The sequence below is a fragment of the Myxine glutinosa genome, chromosome 4, assembly GCF_964187855.1.
Source record: "Myxine glutinosa chromosome 4, kmMyxGlut1.1, whole genome shotgun sequence".
NCBI lineage: Eukaryota > Metazoa > Chordata > Myxini > Myxiniformes > Myxinidae > Myxine > Myxine glutinosa.
The window spans coordinates 94,447,915-94,466,369 of record NC_136264.1 but is presented as its reverse complement, the minus strand read 5'-3'; the positions used below and the strand labels follow the sequence as shown (position 1 = coordinate 94,466,369).

At 45.4% G+C, this 18,455-nt stretch overlaps 1 protein-coding gene across 1 annotated transcript in view; it reads left to right on the top strand.

Annotated features, from left to right (window-relative positions):
* Positions 1 to 14,606, top strand: part of LOC137426216 (uncharacterized) — a 43,021-nt gene extending 28,415 nt beyond the window's left edge. Inside the window, exons 5-10 of the mRNA XM_068114896.2 lie at positions 10,765 to 10,921; positions 11,045 to 11,087; positions 11,568 to 11,727; positions 11,917 to 12,275; positions 12,437 to 12,542; positions 14,379 to 14,606. Of these exons, the coding sequence (XP_067970997.2) occupies positions 10,765 to 10,921; positions 11,045 to 11,087; positions 11,568 to 11,727; positions 11,917 to 12,275; positions 12,437 to 12,542; positions 14,379 to 14,422 (869 nt within the window). The 3' untranslated portion in view covers positions 14,423 to 14,606. The remainder of the gene's footprint in view (positions 1 to 10,764; positions 10,922 to 11,044; positions 11,088 to 11,567; positions 11,728 to 11,916; positions 12,276 to 12,436; positions 12,543 to 14,378) is intronic.
* Positions 14,607 to 18,455: the final 3,849 nt, after the last annotated feature.

The following is an 18,455-nucleotide window of genomic DNA, read 5'->3' as shown; positions in this document are numbered from 1 at the left end:
AAAATAATTGTAAGTCTATGAAAGGTGAGGTAAAAGTAAAATTCCTAAATGAGGATCCTCCACTCATATATAATTGCAGACAAGGGAATGATAAAGAAATAAAATGTTCTTTGTATTTGTAAACGGCCGGCACTCAGCTCTGGTCCACGAGGCTTTTAAGAGTTTGATGGTCGTATCCGTGGTATAGCCACCCCACGCGGGAAGCGCACAAGGTGGTGCGGATTCATGCCCATAGCCAGCCACCGGCGTGAGGCAAGCAGACAGGATAGCCTCCTTTTGTTTGCTCACTATCTCTTCCGTCTCTGAAGAGCACCACCGGCAACCCACACCCCCTCTTCCGACATTGCAAAGGTTTACCGAGCTCTACAAGTTTGCCTCATGAGCGCACCAGAGCCCAAGCGTGACCACCCATGACCAAAGCCAGGACCAAGAGAGAGGGGGGAACGCACCTTCCCTTCTTTTCGCTGACGTCACCCTCTAACCAATCCCCGCACCCCACCACTTCAGTCCATGACCATGACCAATCGTTCCTTTTGAGGCAGGGCCTCACGGCCTTTACGCCCATCGAGAACATTCGGGGGCAGGGTTCCCTTACTGATTGGCAAATGTGATGGGTTTGCCGGGCTTGTCAGTGTGGTAATGTGCCGAGGTCAAGGCTGGCCAAATGTGCTTTATAAAAATGAAGGGAAACGTCACAAGGGCAATTACACACTGGGGATTATTCTTAAGCCCTACCTAATTAGCATAGCTCCACCCCTCGCATGGAGACATATACGATCTTGCCGGACATGCGGCCTAACGGATTCCTCTACTTATTTACCAGAAGGTTCTTCTTCACAACATTCAGGGCATGCTAATCTATCTATAATTCCAGCAATCTCTGTGTGTCTGTCTGTGTGTCTGTGTGTCTGTGTGTCTGTGTGTCTGTGTGTTTGTCTGTGACCGCTGTTTCTCGACAACCACGGGTCCGATATACTTGAAACTTGCCAGGTATATTGCTGGGGACCCGAGGATGTGCCTTTTCAAGGTTTGAAATTAATCGGACAAGTACCTACCGAGCTATGTCCAAAAAACGCTTCAACCAATCAGAGAGCAGCGAGCTATCACGTGTGCCGAACCGTTAATGCAATGCAAGCGTTAATGCGTTAATGCAAGGCTTTTCTTTTTTTCCCTCTTCTCTTTCTACTTTTCCTTGCGATTAAATTGCAAACAGCCAAAATACGTTGGCGCTAATTGAATAATTGGCCATTAACACTAAAATAATCGTAACTGCGATATGCCAACTTCCGGACAGTGCAGCCTTCCCTGTTGTTGTTGTTTGCAGCAGCTGTTTGCAGCAAGGCAAGGCTTTTCTTTTTTTCCCTCTTCTCTTTCTACTTTGCCTTGCGATTAAATTGCAAACAGCCAAAATACGTTGGCGCTAATTGAATAATTGGGCATTATGTTTTACAACTAATAAAAACGAATTTGCGATTCATTCGCTTTCCTGCGCGTTTGTGTACGCGATGGCGATTTCTTTACCAAACTCCGGAAGCCGTTCGCTTTGGACCGAACCATTGCATGTAAATAGAGGGGGGGGATTGTCACCACTCGCAAGCCGTTCGCTTTGGACCAAACCATTTCATGTAAATAGGGGGGGGGATATAATTTTAGATATATATATAGTACGGGCATGCCCTAGTATATACAATTCTATCTGGACTAAGGTATTTCATTTCCTACCCATCACAAATGTAACTATTATTGGTATCTTTTAGAAGTTGTGAGAAATAATTGGATTTCAAGCATGCGATTTCCCCTTTAATTTGGGCTTAAACTCACCTGTGGTGAGTTGCAGGTGCCTGCAATATAAAAATTGCTCATTCAACCAGTTTTAATAGAGAAAAGGAGTCATTCTGCTGTTTTGTGTCAGTGTGTACTGCAATGAGCATGGAGAAAAGAAAGAAAACCAGAGAATTGCCTGAGGAGGTCAGACAAGATTGTAGCCAAGCATGGACAATCTCAAGACTACAGGTTCATCTCCAGAGACCTTGATATTCCTGGGTCCACAGTACACAATGTTATCAGGAAGTTTAAGGCCCATGGCATTGGAGCCAACCTCCCTGGACGTGGCCGCAAGAGAACTTGATCATAGATTGCAGTGAAGGATTGTTTGAATGGTGGAGAAAGCACCTCGATGAACTGCCAAACAGATTCAAGCTGACCTTCAGACACGAGGTACGACAGTTTCAACTCGCACCATCCGTCACCACCTCAATGAAAAGAGACAAGAAAGCCCAACTGGAGTTTGCCAAAACACACCTGAACAAGCCAAAATCCTTCTGGGAGAATGTCCTGTGGACAGATGACACCAAATTAGAGCTTTTTGGTGAAGCACATCATCTCTGTTTACAAAAAACAAAATGAAGCCTTCAAAGAAATGAACACCTTCCCTACAGTCAACGATGGAGCAGGTTCAGTGATGTTTTAGGGTTGTGCTGCCTCTGGCACTGGGTGCCTTGAATGTTTGCATGAAATCAGGAGATTACCAAGGCATTTTGGAGCACAATGTTGAACCCAGTGTCAGAAATCTGGGTATACGTTAAAGGTCATGGGTCTTGCAACAGGAGAATGACCCCAAAAGCACCCAGGAACGGTTGAAGACAAAACGCTGGACTGTTCTGAAGTGGCCAGCAATTATTCCATATCTAAATCCCATTGAACACCTGTGGGAAGATCTGAAAACAGCAGTTGGGAGAAGGCACCCTTCAAATCTGGGAACTGGAGCAGTGGGCCAAACCGTGCTTGGTTGTAGCCAGTAGAGGTGTAGGAAGCTCATTCATTGCTATAAGAAGCGCTTGACTGCAGTTATTTTGTCCAAAGGCCACATGTGCTACCAAATATTAAGTCCGGGGTGTCAATAATTTTGGCAATGCCATTTGCATTTATATTGACAGTGAAATAAAGAATCGTGGACACCAAATACTTTTGTGAATTTCAACTTATTTTTCGAGAAAATTATGAGTTATTTGAAAAACTTGCAAGGGTGCCAATATTTTTAGCCACGACTGTAGATCAAATAAATGTTTACTTTGAGTACAAATGTTAAGTTTTTTAAGACGTTGAAAGCTTATAATTCTTTGGCGCTAAATTGTCCAGCATCGAGAAAATGAATTAGTTAGAACTCGATCTCTGTTTGCATTTCCATTGTCATCGCTGACCACAATCTGTATTGAGACCTTTCAACGTCGACTCGACTCGGCTCTCGCGCACAGACTGTTTTCCATTGTTCACCCATCTTGCTCAGGCAAAGTATTCAAGGTCCGACAAGGTTTATTGACTCGGTAGGTGGTATCCTGCATGCTCGGACGAAGCATTGGTCAAAGTGTGAGTTATAAGTATGCTAAATGTCCCTACCACCTCTTTGGTAGTGGTAGAGACATTTAGCGAATATAAAGCTCGTCTCTGCGACTTCAGTTTTTAGGACAGTTCATAATGTTAAGAAATGACTGTTTCTCCGTGATCACGTATTCTATATTTTTTATGAAGCTTATTCTATAGATTAATAAAATTGTGCTATTGAACCTTGATTGGAGTAGAATTCTTCTACAGCAGCCATATTGGATTTAATCTAAAACATTTAAAACAAGGTCGTGACCCCCCTGACCTTTGACCCCAACCGCTAACAAGGGTAATGTCTTCACTGGGTCATGTCGTATATCACAAGATCGGGCATTGAATTCTGAACATTTTGGCATTAGTTGCATGCCAATTGGATAAAAATTGACCGCGCTATGGTAAAAATACGATTTTGACCTTTTCGTGACCTTGACCTTGACCTTTGACCCGATTGCTCCCAAAATCTAATCAAATGTGTCCCGTATAATAACCAATCATCCCACCAAATTTCATGCAATTCGGTTGAATACTTTTTGAGTTATGCGAATAACATACACACACACACACACAGACATACAAATAAATACACAGCGATCAAAACATAACCTTCCGCTTTTGCGAAGGTAAAAAAACTTATTCTCTCAAACGACCAAATCGATCGACTCAACTTTGTGCGTCTAGGCATGGCAATTTAAAAGTTGATCACGAAAACATCATTGGTCACACGGTGCGGCAGCAATATTGGATTGAAGGAAAATATTAAATAATATCTCTGAACCCACTTACCCTATCCATGTGAAATTTTACAAACTTCCAACACCATTGTTGCATATAGTTTGAGAATGATGACATTGTTGGTCATGTGGTTTGGCAGCCATCTTTGATAGAAAAACAAACCTTATCCGATGAACACAAAACTTCACAAACGTGATCCCCTACCCATACATATGCAGCGTGTACATTTTAAAGGTCATACAGTGCATTCAGAAAGTATTCAGACCCCTTCACTTTTTTCACATTTTGTTATGTTGCAGCCTTATGCTGAAATCGATTAAATTCATTTTTTCCCTCATCAATCTACACTCAATACCTCATAATGACAAAGACAAAACAGGCTTTTAGAAAGTTTTGCAAATTTATTTAAAAGGACAAACTGAAATATCACATTTACATAAGTATTCAGACCCTTTGCTATGACACTTGAAATTTAGCTCAGGTGCCTCCCATTTCTCGTGATCATCTTTGACATGTTTCTACACCTTGATTGGGGTCCACCTGTGGTAAATTCAATTGATTGGACATGATTTGGAAAGGCACACACCCGTCTATACAAGGTCTCACAGCTGACAATGCATATCAGAGCAAAAACCAAGCCATGAGGTCTAAGGAACTGCCTGCAGAGCTCAGATACGGGATTGTGTCGAGGCACCGATCTGGGGAAGCCTACAAAAAAAATCTCTGCTGCATTGAAGGTTCCAAAGAGCACAGTGGCCTCCATAACTCTTAAATGGAAGAAGTTTGGAACAACCAGGACTCTTCCTAGAGCTGGCCGTCCGGCCAAACTGAGCAATCGGGGGAGAAGGGCCTTGGTAAGAGAGGTGACCAAGAACCTGATGGTCACTCTGGCTGAGCTCCAGAGATCCTGTGTGGAGATGGGAGAAACTTCCAGAAGGACAACCATCACTGCAACACTCCACCGATCTGGGCTTTATGGCAGAGTGGCCAGATGGAAGCCTCTCCTCAGTGAGACACATGAAAGCCCGTTTGGAGTTTGCAAAAAAGCACCTAAAGGACCCTCAGACTGTGAGAAACAAGATTCTGTGGGCTTTCATGTGTTGAAGACAAATGCTTGTTTCTTAATAATAATAATAATAGTACATTTATTTTATATAGCGCTTTTCAAGAAGCCCAAAGACGCTTTGACAGAGTACAAAAAACAAGTGCAAAAAGACAAAAATCAATAGGTAAATAATCAAAGCAAAAGGAAGGAGAAGGAGAAGAGATAGTCAGGGGTTAAATGCTGTGGGTTAAATGTTGAATGCAGTGTTGAACAGGTGGGTCTTGAGTGATGTTTTGAATGTGGTGAGTGAGGAGGAGTCTCTGATAGTGTGAGGTAGTGAGTTCCAGAGGGTGGGAGCGGCGATGGAGAAGGCCCTGTCCCCCCAGGATCTGAATTTGGTCCGGATGGGGGGGGGGGGGGGGGTCAGGAGGTTGGTACCAGCAGAGCGGAGGTTGTGGGTGGGAGTGTGTTTGGAGAGGTCAGCCAGGTAGGATGGGGCCAGGTTATGGAGGGCTTTGTAGGTCAAGAGGAGGATTTTGTACTGGATTCTCTGGGGGATGGGGAGCCAGTGAAGCTTGTAAAGGACGGGGGTGATGTGGTCACGGGTCCGGGAATGGGTGAGTAGACGGGCAGCGGAGTTCTGAATGTATTGGAGTTTATTGGTGATTATTGAGGGTGAACCATAGAGGAGGCTGTTGCAGTAGTCCAGACGGGAGGTGATGAAGGCGTGGATGAGGGTTTCTGCAGCCGTGGAGAAGAGGGATGGACGGAGACGGGCGATGTTTTTCAGGTGAAAGAGGGCTGTCTGTGATGTGTTTCGTGTATTTGTCGAAGGAGAGGGTTTGGTCAAAGATGATGCCAAGATTCCGGATGTGAGGGTAGGTGGATACTGGGAAACCGTCGATGTTGAGGGCAAAGTTATGGGTGGATTTGGTGAGCGTTTTTGGGCCAATGATGATTATTTCAGATTTATCATGGTTAAGTTTGAGGAAGTTGATTTGAAGCCAGGATTTTATTTCAGTGATGCAGTTTGTCAGGATAGAGTGGGTGGCGGTGGAGATGGACTTGGTGGAGATGAAAAGCTGGATGTCATCGGCGAGCAGTGGAATTGGAGACCATGACGGCAGATTAATTGACCAAGGGGGGACAGGTACAGGATGAAGAGGAGGGGGCCAAGAACTGAACCTTGGGGGACATCTTGGGGGAGGGGAGCAGTGGGGGATTTGCAGTTATTGATGGAGATGAACTGGCGTCTGTCAGAGAGGTATGATTTGATCCAAGAGAGGGCAGTGCCGGTAATGTTAAAGGTGGTTTCAAGTCGGGTGAGGAGGATGGTGTGATCGATGGTGTAAAAGGTGGCGCTGAGGTCGAGGAGGATGAGAATGTTGAGGTTGCCAGCGTCAGAGTAGAGGAGAAGGTCGTTGGTGATTTTGAGGAGAGCAGTTTCAGTACTGTGGTTGAAGCGGGATCCGGATTGGAATGTTTCATACAGGTTATTGGCAGAGAGGTGATGTTTGAGTTGAGTGGCTACAGCGCATTCCAAAACTTTTGACAGAAAGGGTAGGTTGGAGATGGGTCTGAAGTTGTTTAGGGTGTCAGGGTTGAGTCCAGGTTTTTTCAGAATGGGGGTAACAGCAGCAATTTTGAGGGATGGTGGGATGATGCCTGTAGACAGGGAGGAGTTTATTGTTGCAGTGATAAGTGGAGAGAGAGCAGGAAGGGAGGCCTTGACAAAGCTGGAGGAGATGGGGTCAAGAGTGCAGGTGGCAGTTTTCATTCCTATGAGGAGTTCAGAGAGGTCAGTAGGGGAGACTGGGGAGAATTGAGACAGGGGTTGGCAGGATAAGGGGGGGCAGGTGGTTTGAGGGGGAGGGGGAGCGGGTGCGGTGGTGGTTAAGCTGTTGTAGATGTTGTCAATTTTGCATTGGAAGAATGAAAGGAAGGAGATGCAGTTGTCCACTGTGAATGACTGGGTGGTGGTGTTCAGGGGGCTGAGGAGTTTGTTTATTGTAGAGAAGAGTGCTTTTGGGTGTCCGGAGCCAGAGTGGATAATTTGAGAGTAGTAGGCAGAGCGGACGCGGGAGAGGGCATCTTTGTAGTGTTGTAGGTGGTCCTTGTAGGCTTGGGAGTGAATTGTGAGACATGTTTTATTGCGGGGTCTTTCATGTTGGCGAGCACGAGTTTTCATCAGGCAGAGTTCAGGGGTAAACCAGGGAGCAGAATGGGTGAAAAACTGTTTTGGTTTTTATAGGCGCAAGCTGGTCAAGGCAGGAGGAGAGAGTGTGGTTGTAGTAGTCAGTGAGGTCAGAAGGGGTGTGGAGGTCAACGAAGGGAGAAGTGGACATTTTTTCAGAGGGTGGATGAGAATGAGGTAGGTGAAAGAGCGTTTAGCTTACGGAAGTTGATAGTGCGATAATGCCTTGGTGCTGGGGTGGGGATGTTGATGGTCATAGTGATGGCTAAGTGGTCAGAGAGGGTGAGGTCGGAGCCAGAGAGATGGTGCAAAATTAATCCAGTAGAGCAGACAAGGTCCAGAATGTGACCACGGTTATGGGTAGGAAAGTTGACATGTTGAGTGAGGTTAAAGCAGGTGAGTAAATCGGTGAAGTCAGTGGTTATTGTGGAGTCGGTGGAGTCCATGTGGATATTGAAATCACCGAGGAGGAGGATTGAGGGGGAGAGGGAACAGAGTTGGGTCAGAAAGTAGGAGAAGTCAGACAGGAATGATGGGTGTGGTTTGGGAGGGCGGTAGACGACAGCCATGACTGAATGTGTGTGACCAGAGAGTTTAAAAGCCAGGTATTCAAATGATGGAGCAGATGAGATGGAGATGAGGCTGGTCTTGATGTCTTGGCGGTGAATTGCGGCAATTCCACCACCTCGGCCCTCCGAGCGTGGTTTATTGATGTGAGAATATCCATTGGGTGTAGTGAGGTTGAGTGAGAAGTAGTCCAGAGGTTGTTGCCAGGTTTCAGTGAGACAGAGAAAATCCAGTTTATTATCCAGAATGTAGTCGTTCAGGATGAGGCTTTTGTTGTTGAGGGACCGGGTATTGAACAGGATGAGCTTGATGTTGTTTTGTACGGTGGGGATGAACTCAGGTGATTTAGCCAGGGTTTGCAGACAGGAGGTGCGATCGTGTGCGTTGCTGTGACCAGGTGCGCTGGGACGATGAGTTGGAGTGTGCTGAGCCGACCAGAGTACGGGAATGGAGTGACCTGTTTGTAAGTGAACAAACTTATGACCGGAGCCTCTATGAATGTATCTGGGTCGTCGCAGGAGTCCGTGGTACTTGATTGCAGAGATGCATGATGGGGTGGAGTGAGTATTGAGCAGAAGAAGCCTTGCGGCGGAGTACCTCAGAGCCATGCCAGGCAGGAGCGAAGGGACGAGTACGAGGCCAAAGTCGAGGAGGCAAAGCGGCAAACGACCGCAGCCGCTAATCAAGACCACAGCGGCAAACAGCCACCACCGCAAACAACGGCCACAAACCAGGAGCGGGCCTGAGGAAACAGTGGAGGAGCCGGGCAGGCGAAGCCAGGAGCAGAGCCGGGACCGAGCAGAGGGCAGACCCAACGGTCAAAAATCCGCCACGACCACCAGAAAAGCAAACTGCACAATGGCCCAGTCAGAGAAGCGGCGAACATGTAACGCCAGCGTCCTCTCCAGACCGGACCGGAAGCGGAGGTCAAAGTTACTTCTTCTATTCTATTTATTTGCTTCATTTAATTTCATATTTTCACCCATATCAACTTCAAAGACGATTGTGCTTGCTCTGGTGTATGGCTATATATTACAAAGAAGAAATTGTGGTTTCATCCAACATTGAAATGGGCATCACTTACGTACCATAGGTTTGTGAGAAACAGTGAAGAGTGTTCAGTATACTTTTTATTGCAATGATAGCTGATTTGCCATTACATAGATCATTCAACAGCATGTTGTAAAAGTTATACAGCAGCCATTAATGTTAAGTTAGAGGTGGGATGGAATAGGAATCTATCGACTATAATCGAGGTTGTGTGGCTGTAACTGTCAGCAATATTCACTCGCCGATTGGCCATGGCACTGACCAATTGGGTGTGACCGTTTTTCCCAGCGTTTTGTCTATTTTGGTTGTCTATCCACGTCAGCAACCGTCCATCAAGGACATTCTCGGTGGTGTGGAATATTGCATGCTTTCCTCTCCTCATGACATGCTGGTGATTGATCGCAGTGCTATTCTTGACAATTTTACGTTTCCTTGACTCCCGGGACACAAAGCAGCCATCTGTTTGGTGGGCCGAGACCGGTACTCCTGTCCAGAGGGCATGGGTGCCCACTAGTAATATAAATGATGTAAACGGGGGAAACCTTTCACACAGAATGTAAACAAACCAAAAAAGCCTCTTTGGACACTGCTCATGCACATAGAATGCATGCATGAGAATAATTTTGTAATTCGTGTTGATATTGAATCCACACTGTTAAACAAGCTGCTGTTCCCTGCAGTGATTTTGTGCTTTCATGCCTCTGTGTATAATGATGTGCTGTTACGATTGTTCTTTGTGTACTTCTCCTTGTACATTTTAACAATGCACAGTATAAATACATTTTAAAAATCACGCATAGTGACACTTGGCAAAAGAGAAAAAAGGAGAACGGCACTTGGTAGAGCATCCTTTTGACCTCAAATATAATTTGTGGTTGAATTCAGGTACCTGACATGTAAATCCTATTCAAATTTCAAGTCTCTGATGAAAATTGAGGATTTCAGAAATTTGAAAGTGGTTGACCTTTGGCCTATGCTGATCTAAAAAAAATAGGTGGTGGTTGAATTCAGTTAACTGATGTGTAAATCCCATTCAAATTCAGTCAATCGGATGAAAATTGAGTATTTAGTGGTAATAGTGGTTGACCTTTTGACCTCAAACAGGATTCTCTCGGACCACCAAATCTACTATTTGGTGAAGTTTCGTGAAGATCAGTTTGAAATTGTGACCTGTAGGCAAGTATAAGTGAGCGGACACACACACACACACACACACACACAAAAACCAGAGTGATCAACATACTTGTCAAAAAACATATTTTGCGAAGTAATAAATACACGACTCAAAAGGTTTCCTTGCCTCATTTAAATTTTGGTCCTGATGCATTACGAATATATATATATATATATATATATATTTTAAATAATTCTTACAGGGTGGTAGGAAGGGCATCCGGCCGTAAAACATCGCTTCAAAAAGGGGACCAAAAAACAACAACAACCACGGTTCCCGAAAAAGGCCAACCCCCGCTTTGCGGGGAAAAATGGCCTCTAAAGGTGGTTTTTATTTTTACAGGGTGGTACTCGTGCCTGGGTATGATTTATGAACTGTCTATAAACTGTTGGGTTGGAGCTTCGCAAGCAGGGCCTTGCATCACAAAGTGCACCGTCCCTCGGATGGCCGTTGACTTGTGTGTCCCATCTGCCAGCTGAACAAGTCGTGTTCAGTTGAACATCACGGCCTGGCCAGCCAGTATAACGTTTTGGCTAAATATTTACCGACAAACCAATAAGGTGGCCATAATTGGGGCAGTCATTAGTACTAGTAGCTGATTAATACGATACCTCGTTTCAGATCCAAAATCTTCTGCACCATGGAATGAAGTAATTTCCTTCCTTTCACCAAACTTTAAATTCTGGAGGTCACCGATGTCAAAGGTGCTAAAGAGTGGGAAGAGGAGAAAAGGCAAGAAAGTGAATAAAGTTGACATTGGACTTCCCAGCAATTTCCAGTAGGTTTTCAATTTTTTTTTTGTGTTTAAAAACGACAACAAAAAAATATTGGACCAATTTTAAAATGATTGCATCCCATTCCTGTGAAATATCCTTGCATCACCAAGTTTGTTTGCCTCCAGGCATGTTGAACATGTTGGTCCGGAGTCGAGGGCTTATGCTGCTGTAAGTTTATATTTGTCAACTACTATTATATATATATATACACACACACACACACACACTTTTTTTCTTTTTCTTTTTTTCTCCTCTCGTCATGATTTAATTGCTATTTTTCTGTAATATGATCTGCATAATGAAGTTTATCAGTTGTGTTGCAAGTTAACCCTAACAACCCTAACCCTAACAACCCTAACCCTAACCCTAAGAATGGAAGCCTTGACGGTTGCCTTTTTTTTTTCTTTTTTCTTTTTCTTTCAAAAAATTGCTGTCGTGTAACAGCAAATGCATCTGACATATAGCTGTTGTCACCAAATCTAGTTGCACCAAATTTTATTTTCACCAAATCCATCCAGACTAATGCTGAACCCCGACTGTTTTGTTTTCCCTTTACTGCAATAGACTCCCCACTTTCATTTTGACAACTTTTCTCAAGTTGTCCTCTTGCACACAAGTGATAACCTACAGTGTCCTATTTCCTTCCAGCTTGGTGTGTTTCTGAGTCCTTGGACTCTATGTGATGACCTTAACTTGGAACTAAAGCAAAGGCTCAGTTGTGATCGCTTCTCTCTGCGTTCGGTACAACAGCATGCGAGCAATTCTTGCAGCCACCAGGAGGAGCTGTTGAGGCCAAGTGATGAAGCAGGTCTCTTTGGAGTGTTTGTATATGCACATACATGCGGTCCTATAAATTTAACTTTTCAGGTCTCTCTAGTACTTTGCTTGGATGGACATCGTGTTTACCTAAATAGCAATCATAATAGCTGGGCTATATGTTTGCACTCTTGAAATTATTGCGTATTGACCGGCATTAACCTTCTAACCTCTTTGGTAGATTTTCCAAGAGTTCTTCAAAGTGGCCTGGAAAATTATAACCCTTCACAGTCCGAGGCTGATACACTCAAATGGACAGACCCAAGTCTGGGGTTCTCTACTTGGACCACGCCAGTTGATTCGACCCCTGTCCTACGCCTTCGCCTGGATCCAGTTCCGGAAGTGGACAGTCATTCTGAAAAGGATGTTGTGAACCACGCTCTTGTAGAAGACAATACTAATGAAGATGTGATGCACAAACCTGGCTGGCCTTGTGTTGAAGCTGTTGATTACTTTGAAACTGCATCTCTATCAGCCTCCAACACACAACACCATGACGTCTTGAAGGAAACTACCAACCTAAAATTGCAACCAAATAAGGTATTTTTATGCCTCCGCTGACGACGCATTGTTTTTTGATATGGTACTTGGTGTGGTTTAAGGTAGATTCGTTCATGAAAAGATATTTGCATCCCTTGACATTGAAATCGTAACAATTGGAATGGTGGCTTGCTATTTTGCAATGTTATATTATCCCTTAGCCTCAGGTTGAAGAACGGCAAGCTGTGACTCCAAGCTTAAAGGATGGGATTATTGGACTTTGTCTTGAAGCTATGAACAGAAGAAAAAGAGTTTTCCAACACTCTGGTACAGAAACCTTACTTTTCCTTGAAGTACTATTGCTTTTAACATCTTGACCCCAATTTTTGCTTGTCTGGCATTCCCATTTGCACATTGAGGTCATGATGCTCAGAGCCCAGGTTAAAATTTCATCTTTTATATAGACCTGTCTTTTTATTTATTCTTTTTTTTCAATGTTGAAGGCTCCAGTCATGGACTATGTATTCTTCATCGAGGCCAGGCTTTAAATAAAATAGCTGCGTTGATAGAAAAGTGTAGAAAGAGAATAGTCTAAGTTTTTGAGGAAGTTTTTAAAAATCTGCTATTTTAAAATGTTAAGGTCATAAGTGTTTGGAAATGCATGGGAAGGTGAAGAGTTCCAAAGTTTGGCAGTGGAGGGGAAGAAACAAACATAACGGCCCAATGTTGAGTTGTCGATCGCCACGCAATAATAATGCGATGTAGTGGCTTATGAAGTATTCCGTGATCTCGCTAATGGCGGAGATACACAAGTTATTGGGAGCAGAAACCAAAGTGATGTCTGGAGAAAAGAGCCAACTTACAACTTTGCGGTGCAATTTGAGCGGGTGGAGTTTTGAGGTCAGATTGGGAGAGTTGACAAGTCGGATTACTTTGGATTCAATTCTGTCCAGTAAATATGTGGAGCTAGAACCTCCCCAGATGTGAGAGCAGCAGTCTATACAAGGACGAATCAATCTATATATATATATAAACGTGAGTTGTCTGTGTCCAGTTTTTGTGTGTCCGCGTTTTATTCAGAGATGACTGAACAGAACTTCATCAAACTTTCAGAGGTTCATCAGTGTGCCTGGGAGTGTTTGAGGCAAAAATAAAAAATTTTAAAAATCCCTCGACAGTGCCGAAGCCTTTTTAAATTAATGACAGTTATATACAAGTACACATTCGCATAAATAAATACAAAACAATTAGACATTTGAAGACAAATAAATCAAACAATTCCGGAAGTGTACGAATTTGGTAGTACGTCTTCTTCTTCTTGGTCCCCATGCATGGGGACCGCAAGGCTAACCCCCGCCCTAGTAGGGAAAATGGCCTTTAAAATGCTTGTTGTTGTTGTTGTCTTCTTCTGCTTCCTGATCGGCATCACACTTGACTCAAACGTGAGCCACATTCACTCAAATGTGAGCCACTCCCCTGCCTCTCCTGCCTCCCCTTCCCTTGTCCCCTCCCCTTCCCTCCCTCCCCTTCCCCCCCTCCCTCCCTCCCCTTCCCCCCCCCCCTCCCTCCCTCCCTCCCCTTCCCCCCCTCCCTATCACATTTAACTAGGTAGGACATTTATTAAGCACCGTGTGTGCATGGGCTTGAACCCACCATTTAAATCCCCGGTCTTTAAAACAGTTGATTAAGCCTCGCTGAAGCCATCTGGGCCGGAGGCAAAGAAATATAATTTTTTTTTTCCTATGATTTTTAGGGTAGAGAGTGGCAGCTGAAACCCAAATTATATCCATGTTCCTCCTGATGACTCTATTTTCCTCTTTACTACTTCTGGTTCCTTCTGATTACTCCAGTGCAGTATTTGGTTTTTCCATTTCATTAGATTTAACTTCTCATATATTAATAGTAAATACCACAAAATACATTTCATGACCTCAAATGGTTAATTCATTGCCTGAAACAATTTGGCATTTTTCTTAAACGGGAAATCGATGTCCCTACATTGGATTACATTTTCACTGATGCACTAAAATATCTCGTTATGGCTAGTTTGCCATGCACAGACTGTCTGTCACAGAACAGTTGGGCTAGTCAAACAAAATATTTAAAATCAACTTTATGATGGGATGAGTTTACTATCTGTCAAAAATAATTTGTCATTTGCAGATAGTTCAGATGAAGAATGTGGTGAGGATGATGAATGGGACTGACTTTGGACATGGAACTTCATGTATAACGGAGTAGTCCAACACGGTTTTGGTGGAAGACTGCTCATGTACGAACTGTATATAATGATTGTAGCAGTGTTTTTATTGTATTGTCACATGCATTTAAATTATTGGATTGTCTGTCATTTTTGGAAGCAAATTTTCAATTAAAGCTTGTAAAACTGTTCCTTATTCATATACTCGTTTTCAATGGGGTATTTACAATATTGCCAGCTACACATGAGGATTGGTTGCCCCCCAAAATAGTTTTGTTTTCTTTGTTTAAAGTCTTGTGATTACGTTGGTATGATTCTACATGCTGCTCTGTCTTCTAACAACCATTGAAATTGGTTTAAAATACTATTATGAATTTTGGGGTAGTGACATATAGATTCAGGTAGATCTGCATCTGCTCCAATGATGGTGGGTAGAAATAACCACTTTGATGTACATAAGTAAGGGACATGTTTAGCTGAATGTCAGGTAAGTGTATCTCCGTGGTCATACGAGGATGGCCCTTGTGTTAACTAGGTAGGGATTATGTTCCCATGTTCGTAAAACCTCAGTGATTTATCCCATTATCCTTCATGGCACCACATTTAGACACGAGTTAAAATCCCACATTTAAATGCCCATTAAATAAACCAAATAAATAATAAAACTAACCCGAAACCCAGATGAAAAACCACCACTTATGACACCGACTGGTTGAACACACAAAGCAGAGGCAGGCCGAGAGTCACGCCCAGAAGGACCCCATTGGGCTGGCGTTGACCAACCGGAAGGCAGGAGCAAGAAGCGACCCGCTGATTGGTGAAGGAAGGCTGAAGAGGAAGCAGCATGCTGGTTGGCCAGGTACCAGATAGGACGGCAGAGGCCGACGGGCCACTGATTGGTGGAGAGCTGGCCAATGTAGCAGTGGCCTGCAGGGGTTGGTGAATAGCACTGATGACGTCACGACCCCGACGATAAAAGAACCCTCTGGCCGACATTTTCTCTTGCCCTGGACTTTCCTTCTTGCCCTTGATGACCTCTTGCCCTTCCTTTCCTCTTGCTCACCCCTGGTCCTCGACACCCTTGCTGACACCAGCACTGCCTCCTCGTTCGACTGCCGCAAGGAGAAAGCCGCAGACGGAGAGCTGCAGTTTACCAGGCAGAAACGACGCGTGGACGAACGCTCGGGCCTGCACGCTCGAGGCCTGTTTCGCGCCAACGACCGGAGGTTCCCGCCAAAGCCCCGGACGACCTTTGGCGACCCTGACGAGATCCCACAAGCTGATTGAGCGAAGTGCAATAATTACACATTTTATATTCCAGTTTTTTATCCCTTCGTCTGTTTCAAGTCTGTTCTGGGAGTGCTCCATTTAGGACATTTATTTTATCGTTGCGTTTTTCTTGTCCCGGCATCCGTGTTTATAAAAACCTTTCATTGTCTTCTCTACATTTCTAAATCCGTGTTTGTGCGAGTTATTTTCTTTGCAGGCTTTGGAACTGCCGGCGATCATGAAGGTAAGCTTCATCTTCCCCTCCCCCCCCCCCCCCTTTCTTTCTCCGGCACATATGTAGGGAAGTCCGCAATTGAACTGAACACCTCAAAGTAACGCTCGATTGCCTTCCGTGACATTCCCGGTATTAACCGAGAACAGTCACACGACAATACCTTTTAGTCGGTGTTCGTAGTAACCTGCTTTATTCTACCAGGTGATCGCTGAGGGGTGTTGCCCCTATTTTTAATTTTGTAGTCTCAGGTGCTATAGCAATTGGTGTCTAAGCCTGCATCTTTGTACATGTTACACAGGCCTGTTTAGTTAGCCTCACTCATTCCTGAAGGGCCAGAAGGTATTGTTATGCCAGGTGGGGTAGTGATATGTAGAGCCAGCTAGATCTGAATAGGTAACGTGCTTCGTCTGTCGTGGTAAGGAATCTGCCCTGTAATTTTCATGTGTAGGCGTTTTGTCCGGTAAGAGTATACCTGTGAACATACCAGGATGTTCGGGTGTTAAGTAGTATAGGGATTAAAAGATAAAGCCCCTGTATGTCACACCTGGTAGCCAAACCTTTGTTCATTTTGGCAATGCACCCATTTAGACACTTAGTTAGGCCCTTTATTGCAACACTAAATAACTCCCTTCCTTGACATGACTTTGGAAGACGAACAGGCAAGGTGGGCCGGCTCAGGGTGCCGCCGCGTGCACCGCGGCCAGCTTCATCTCCACTGGGCCCTGCGTAACACGCGATATGCACGAGTTATGACCATGCTACACGCTACGTGCTATAACCATGCGCAGGACTGTGATTGGTTGGTGCGGAAGGCGCGAGGAGGGTCGGCAAACGGCGGGAAGCTGCGAGGCTCTGGTTGGGTGCTGCGCCGAGGCTGACGTCACCGCCAGAGGTTATAAAAAGAGCGCGCCGAACTCTGCGTGCAGATTCCTGGCCTTGGCAGTCCCGGTGTGATCCCGAGTTGAGTAGAGTCCTGTCCCTGGTTGAGTTGGCTCGCAGTCTTGGCCCTGGTTGAGTTGGCTTGAGAGTTGGCTTGTGAGTCGGAGCCCGAGTGGAGTTCGCTTGCTTCGTGCAGCCCCACGTTGGACCTTCGGTGCACGGACCTCATGGGGGTCAACGAGGTGCCTGGAGTGGGCGCTGGCCCGGGCCTTCGCGGTGCTGGGGCGCTGGAGCGAGGGACCTCGTCGTGAGCGGCGAGAGGCTTGGAGCGGGGCCTGGTGGCGCGCGAGTGGCGCCGAGGGGGGCCGTGTTACACCAAGACGACGAGACCAGATAAGACCGCACGCCACGTACACTACATAACGAACGTGTTATTTTCGTGATTCAGTCCCCTGTTTGTGTTTGAGGTCTGGTGTGTGGGATCCCAATTTAGGAGTTTTAGTTGATATCGCGTTTCCCTGTCCCGTCCCTTTATTTAATAAACCCTTGTATTATTTTTCTGGATGGATGTACAGGGTCTGCTTCTACCTTTCTGACCTGACATCTCACACCTGTCCTGCCTTTTCACACCCGCACGTGCCGCGTGTTCTCCGGCTGGATAACGGAATCTGCTTTTGATGGTACGGAATACGGAATTCGAAAGGCCCGCTCCCGTTGATTGTGGCCGTGGCCTTGTTTGCCGGTGGCCTTGTGGGTTGTGGCCTTGTTTGCCGCTGTGGTCTTGATTAGCGGCTGCAGTCGTTTGCCGCTGCGTTTGCCGCTGCGTTTGCCGCTTTGCCTCCTCGACCTTGGCCTCGTACTCGTCCCTTCGCTCCTGCCTGGCATGGCTCTGAAGTACTCCGCCGCAAGGCTTCTTCTGCTCAATACCCGCTCCACCCCATCATGCATCTCTGCCATCAAATCAAATGGACTCCTCCGACGACCCAGGTACATTCACCGTGGCTCCGGTCGCAAGTTTGTTTATTTGCAATCAGGTCACTCCATCCCCGTCCTCTGGTCGGCTCAGCGCACTCTCACTCTTCGTCCCAGCGCACCTGGTCACAGCAACCCACACGATTGCACCTCTTGCCTACGAACCCTGGCTAAATCACCTGAATTCATCCCTGCTGTTCAAAACAACATCAAGCTCACCCTGTTCAACACCCGGTCCCTCAACAATAAATGCCTCATCCTGAACGAATACATCCTGGATAACAAACTGGACTTTCTCTGTCTCACCGAAACCTGGCAACAACCTCTGGACTACTACACACTCAACCTCACCACACCCAATGGATATTCCTACGTCAATAAACCACGCTCGGAGGGCCGAGGTGGTGGAATTGCCGTTATCCACCGTCAAGACATCAAGACCAACCTCATCTCCATCTCATCTGCTCCATCATTTGAACACCTGGCTTTAAAACTCTCTGGTCACACGCAGTCAGTCATGGCTGTCGTCTACCGCCCTCCCAAACCACACCCATCATTCCTGTCTGACTTCTCCTACTTTCTGACCCAGCTATGTTCCCTCTCCCCCTCAATCCTCCTCCTTGGTGATTTCAATATCCACATGGACTCCACTGACTCCACAATAACCACTGACTTCACTGATTTA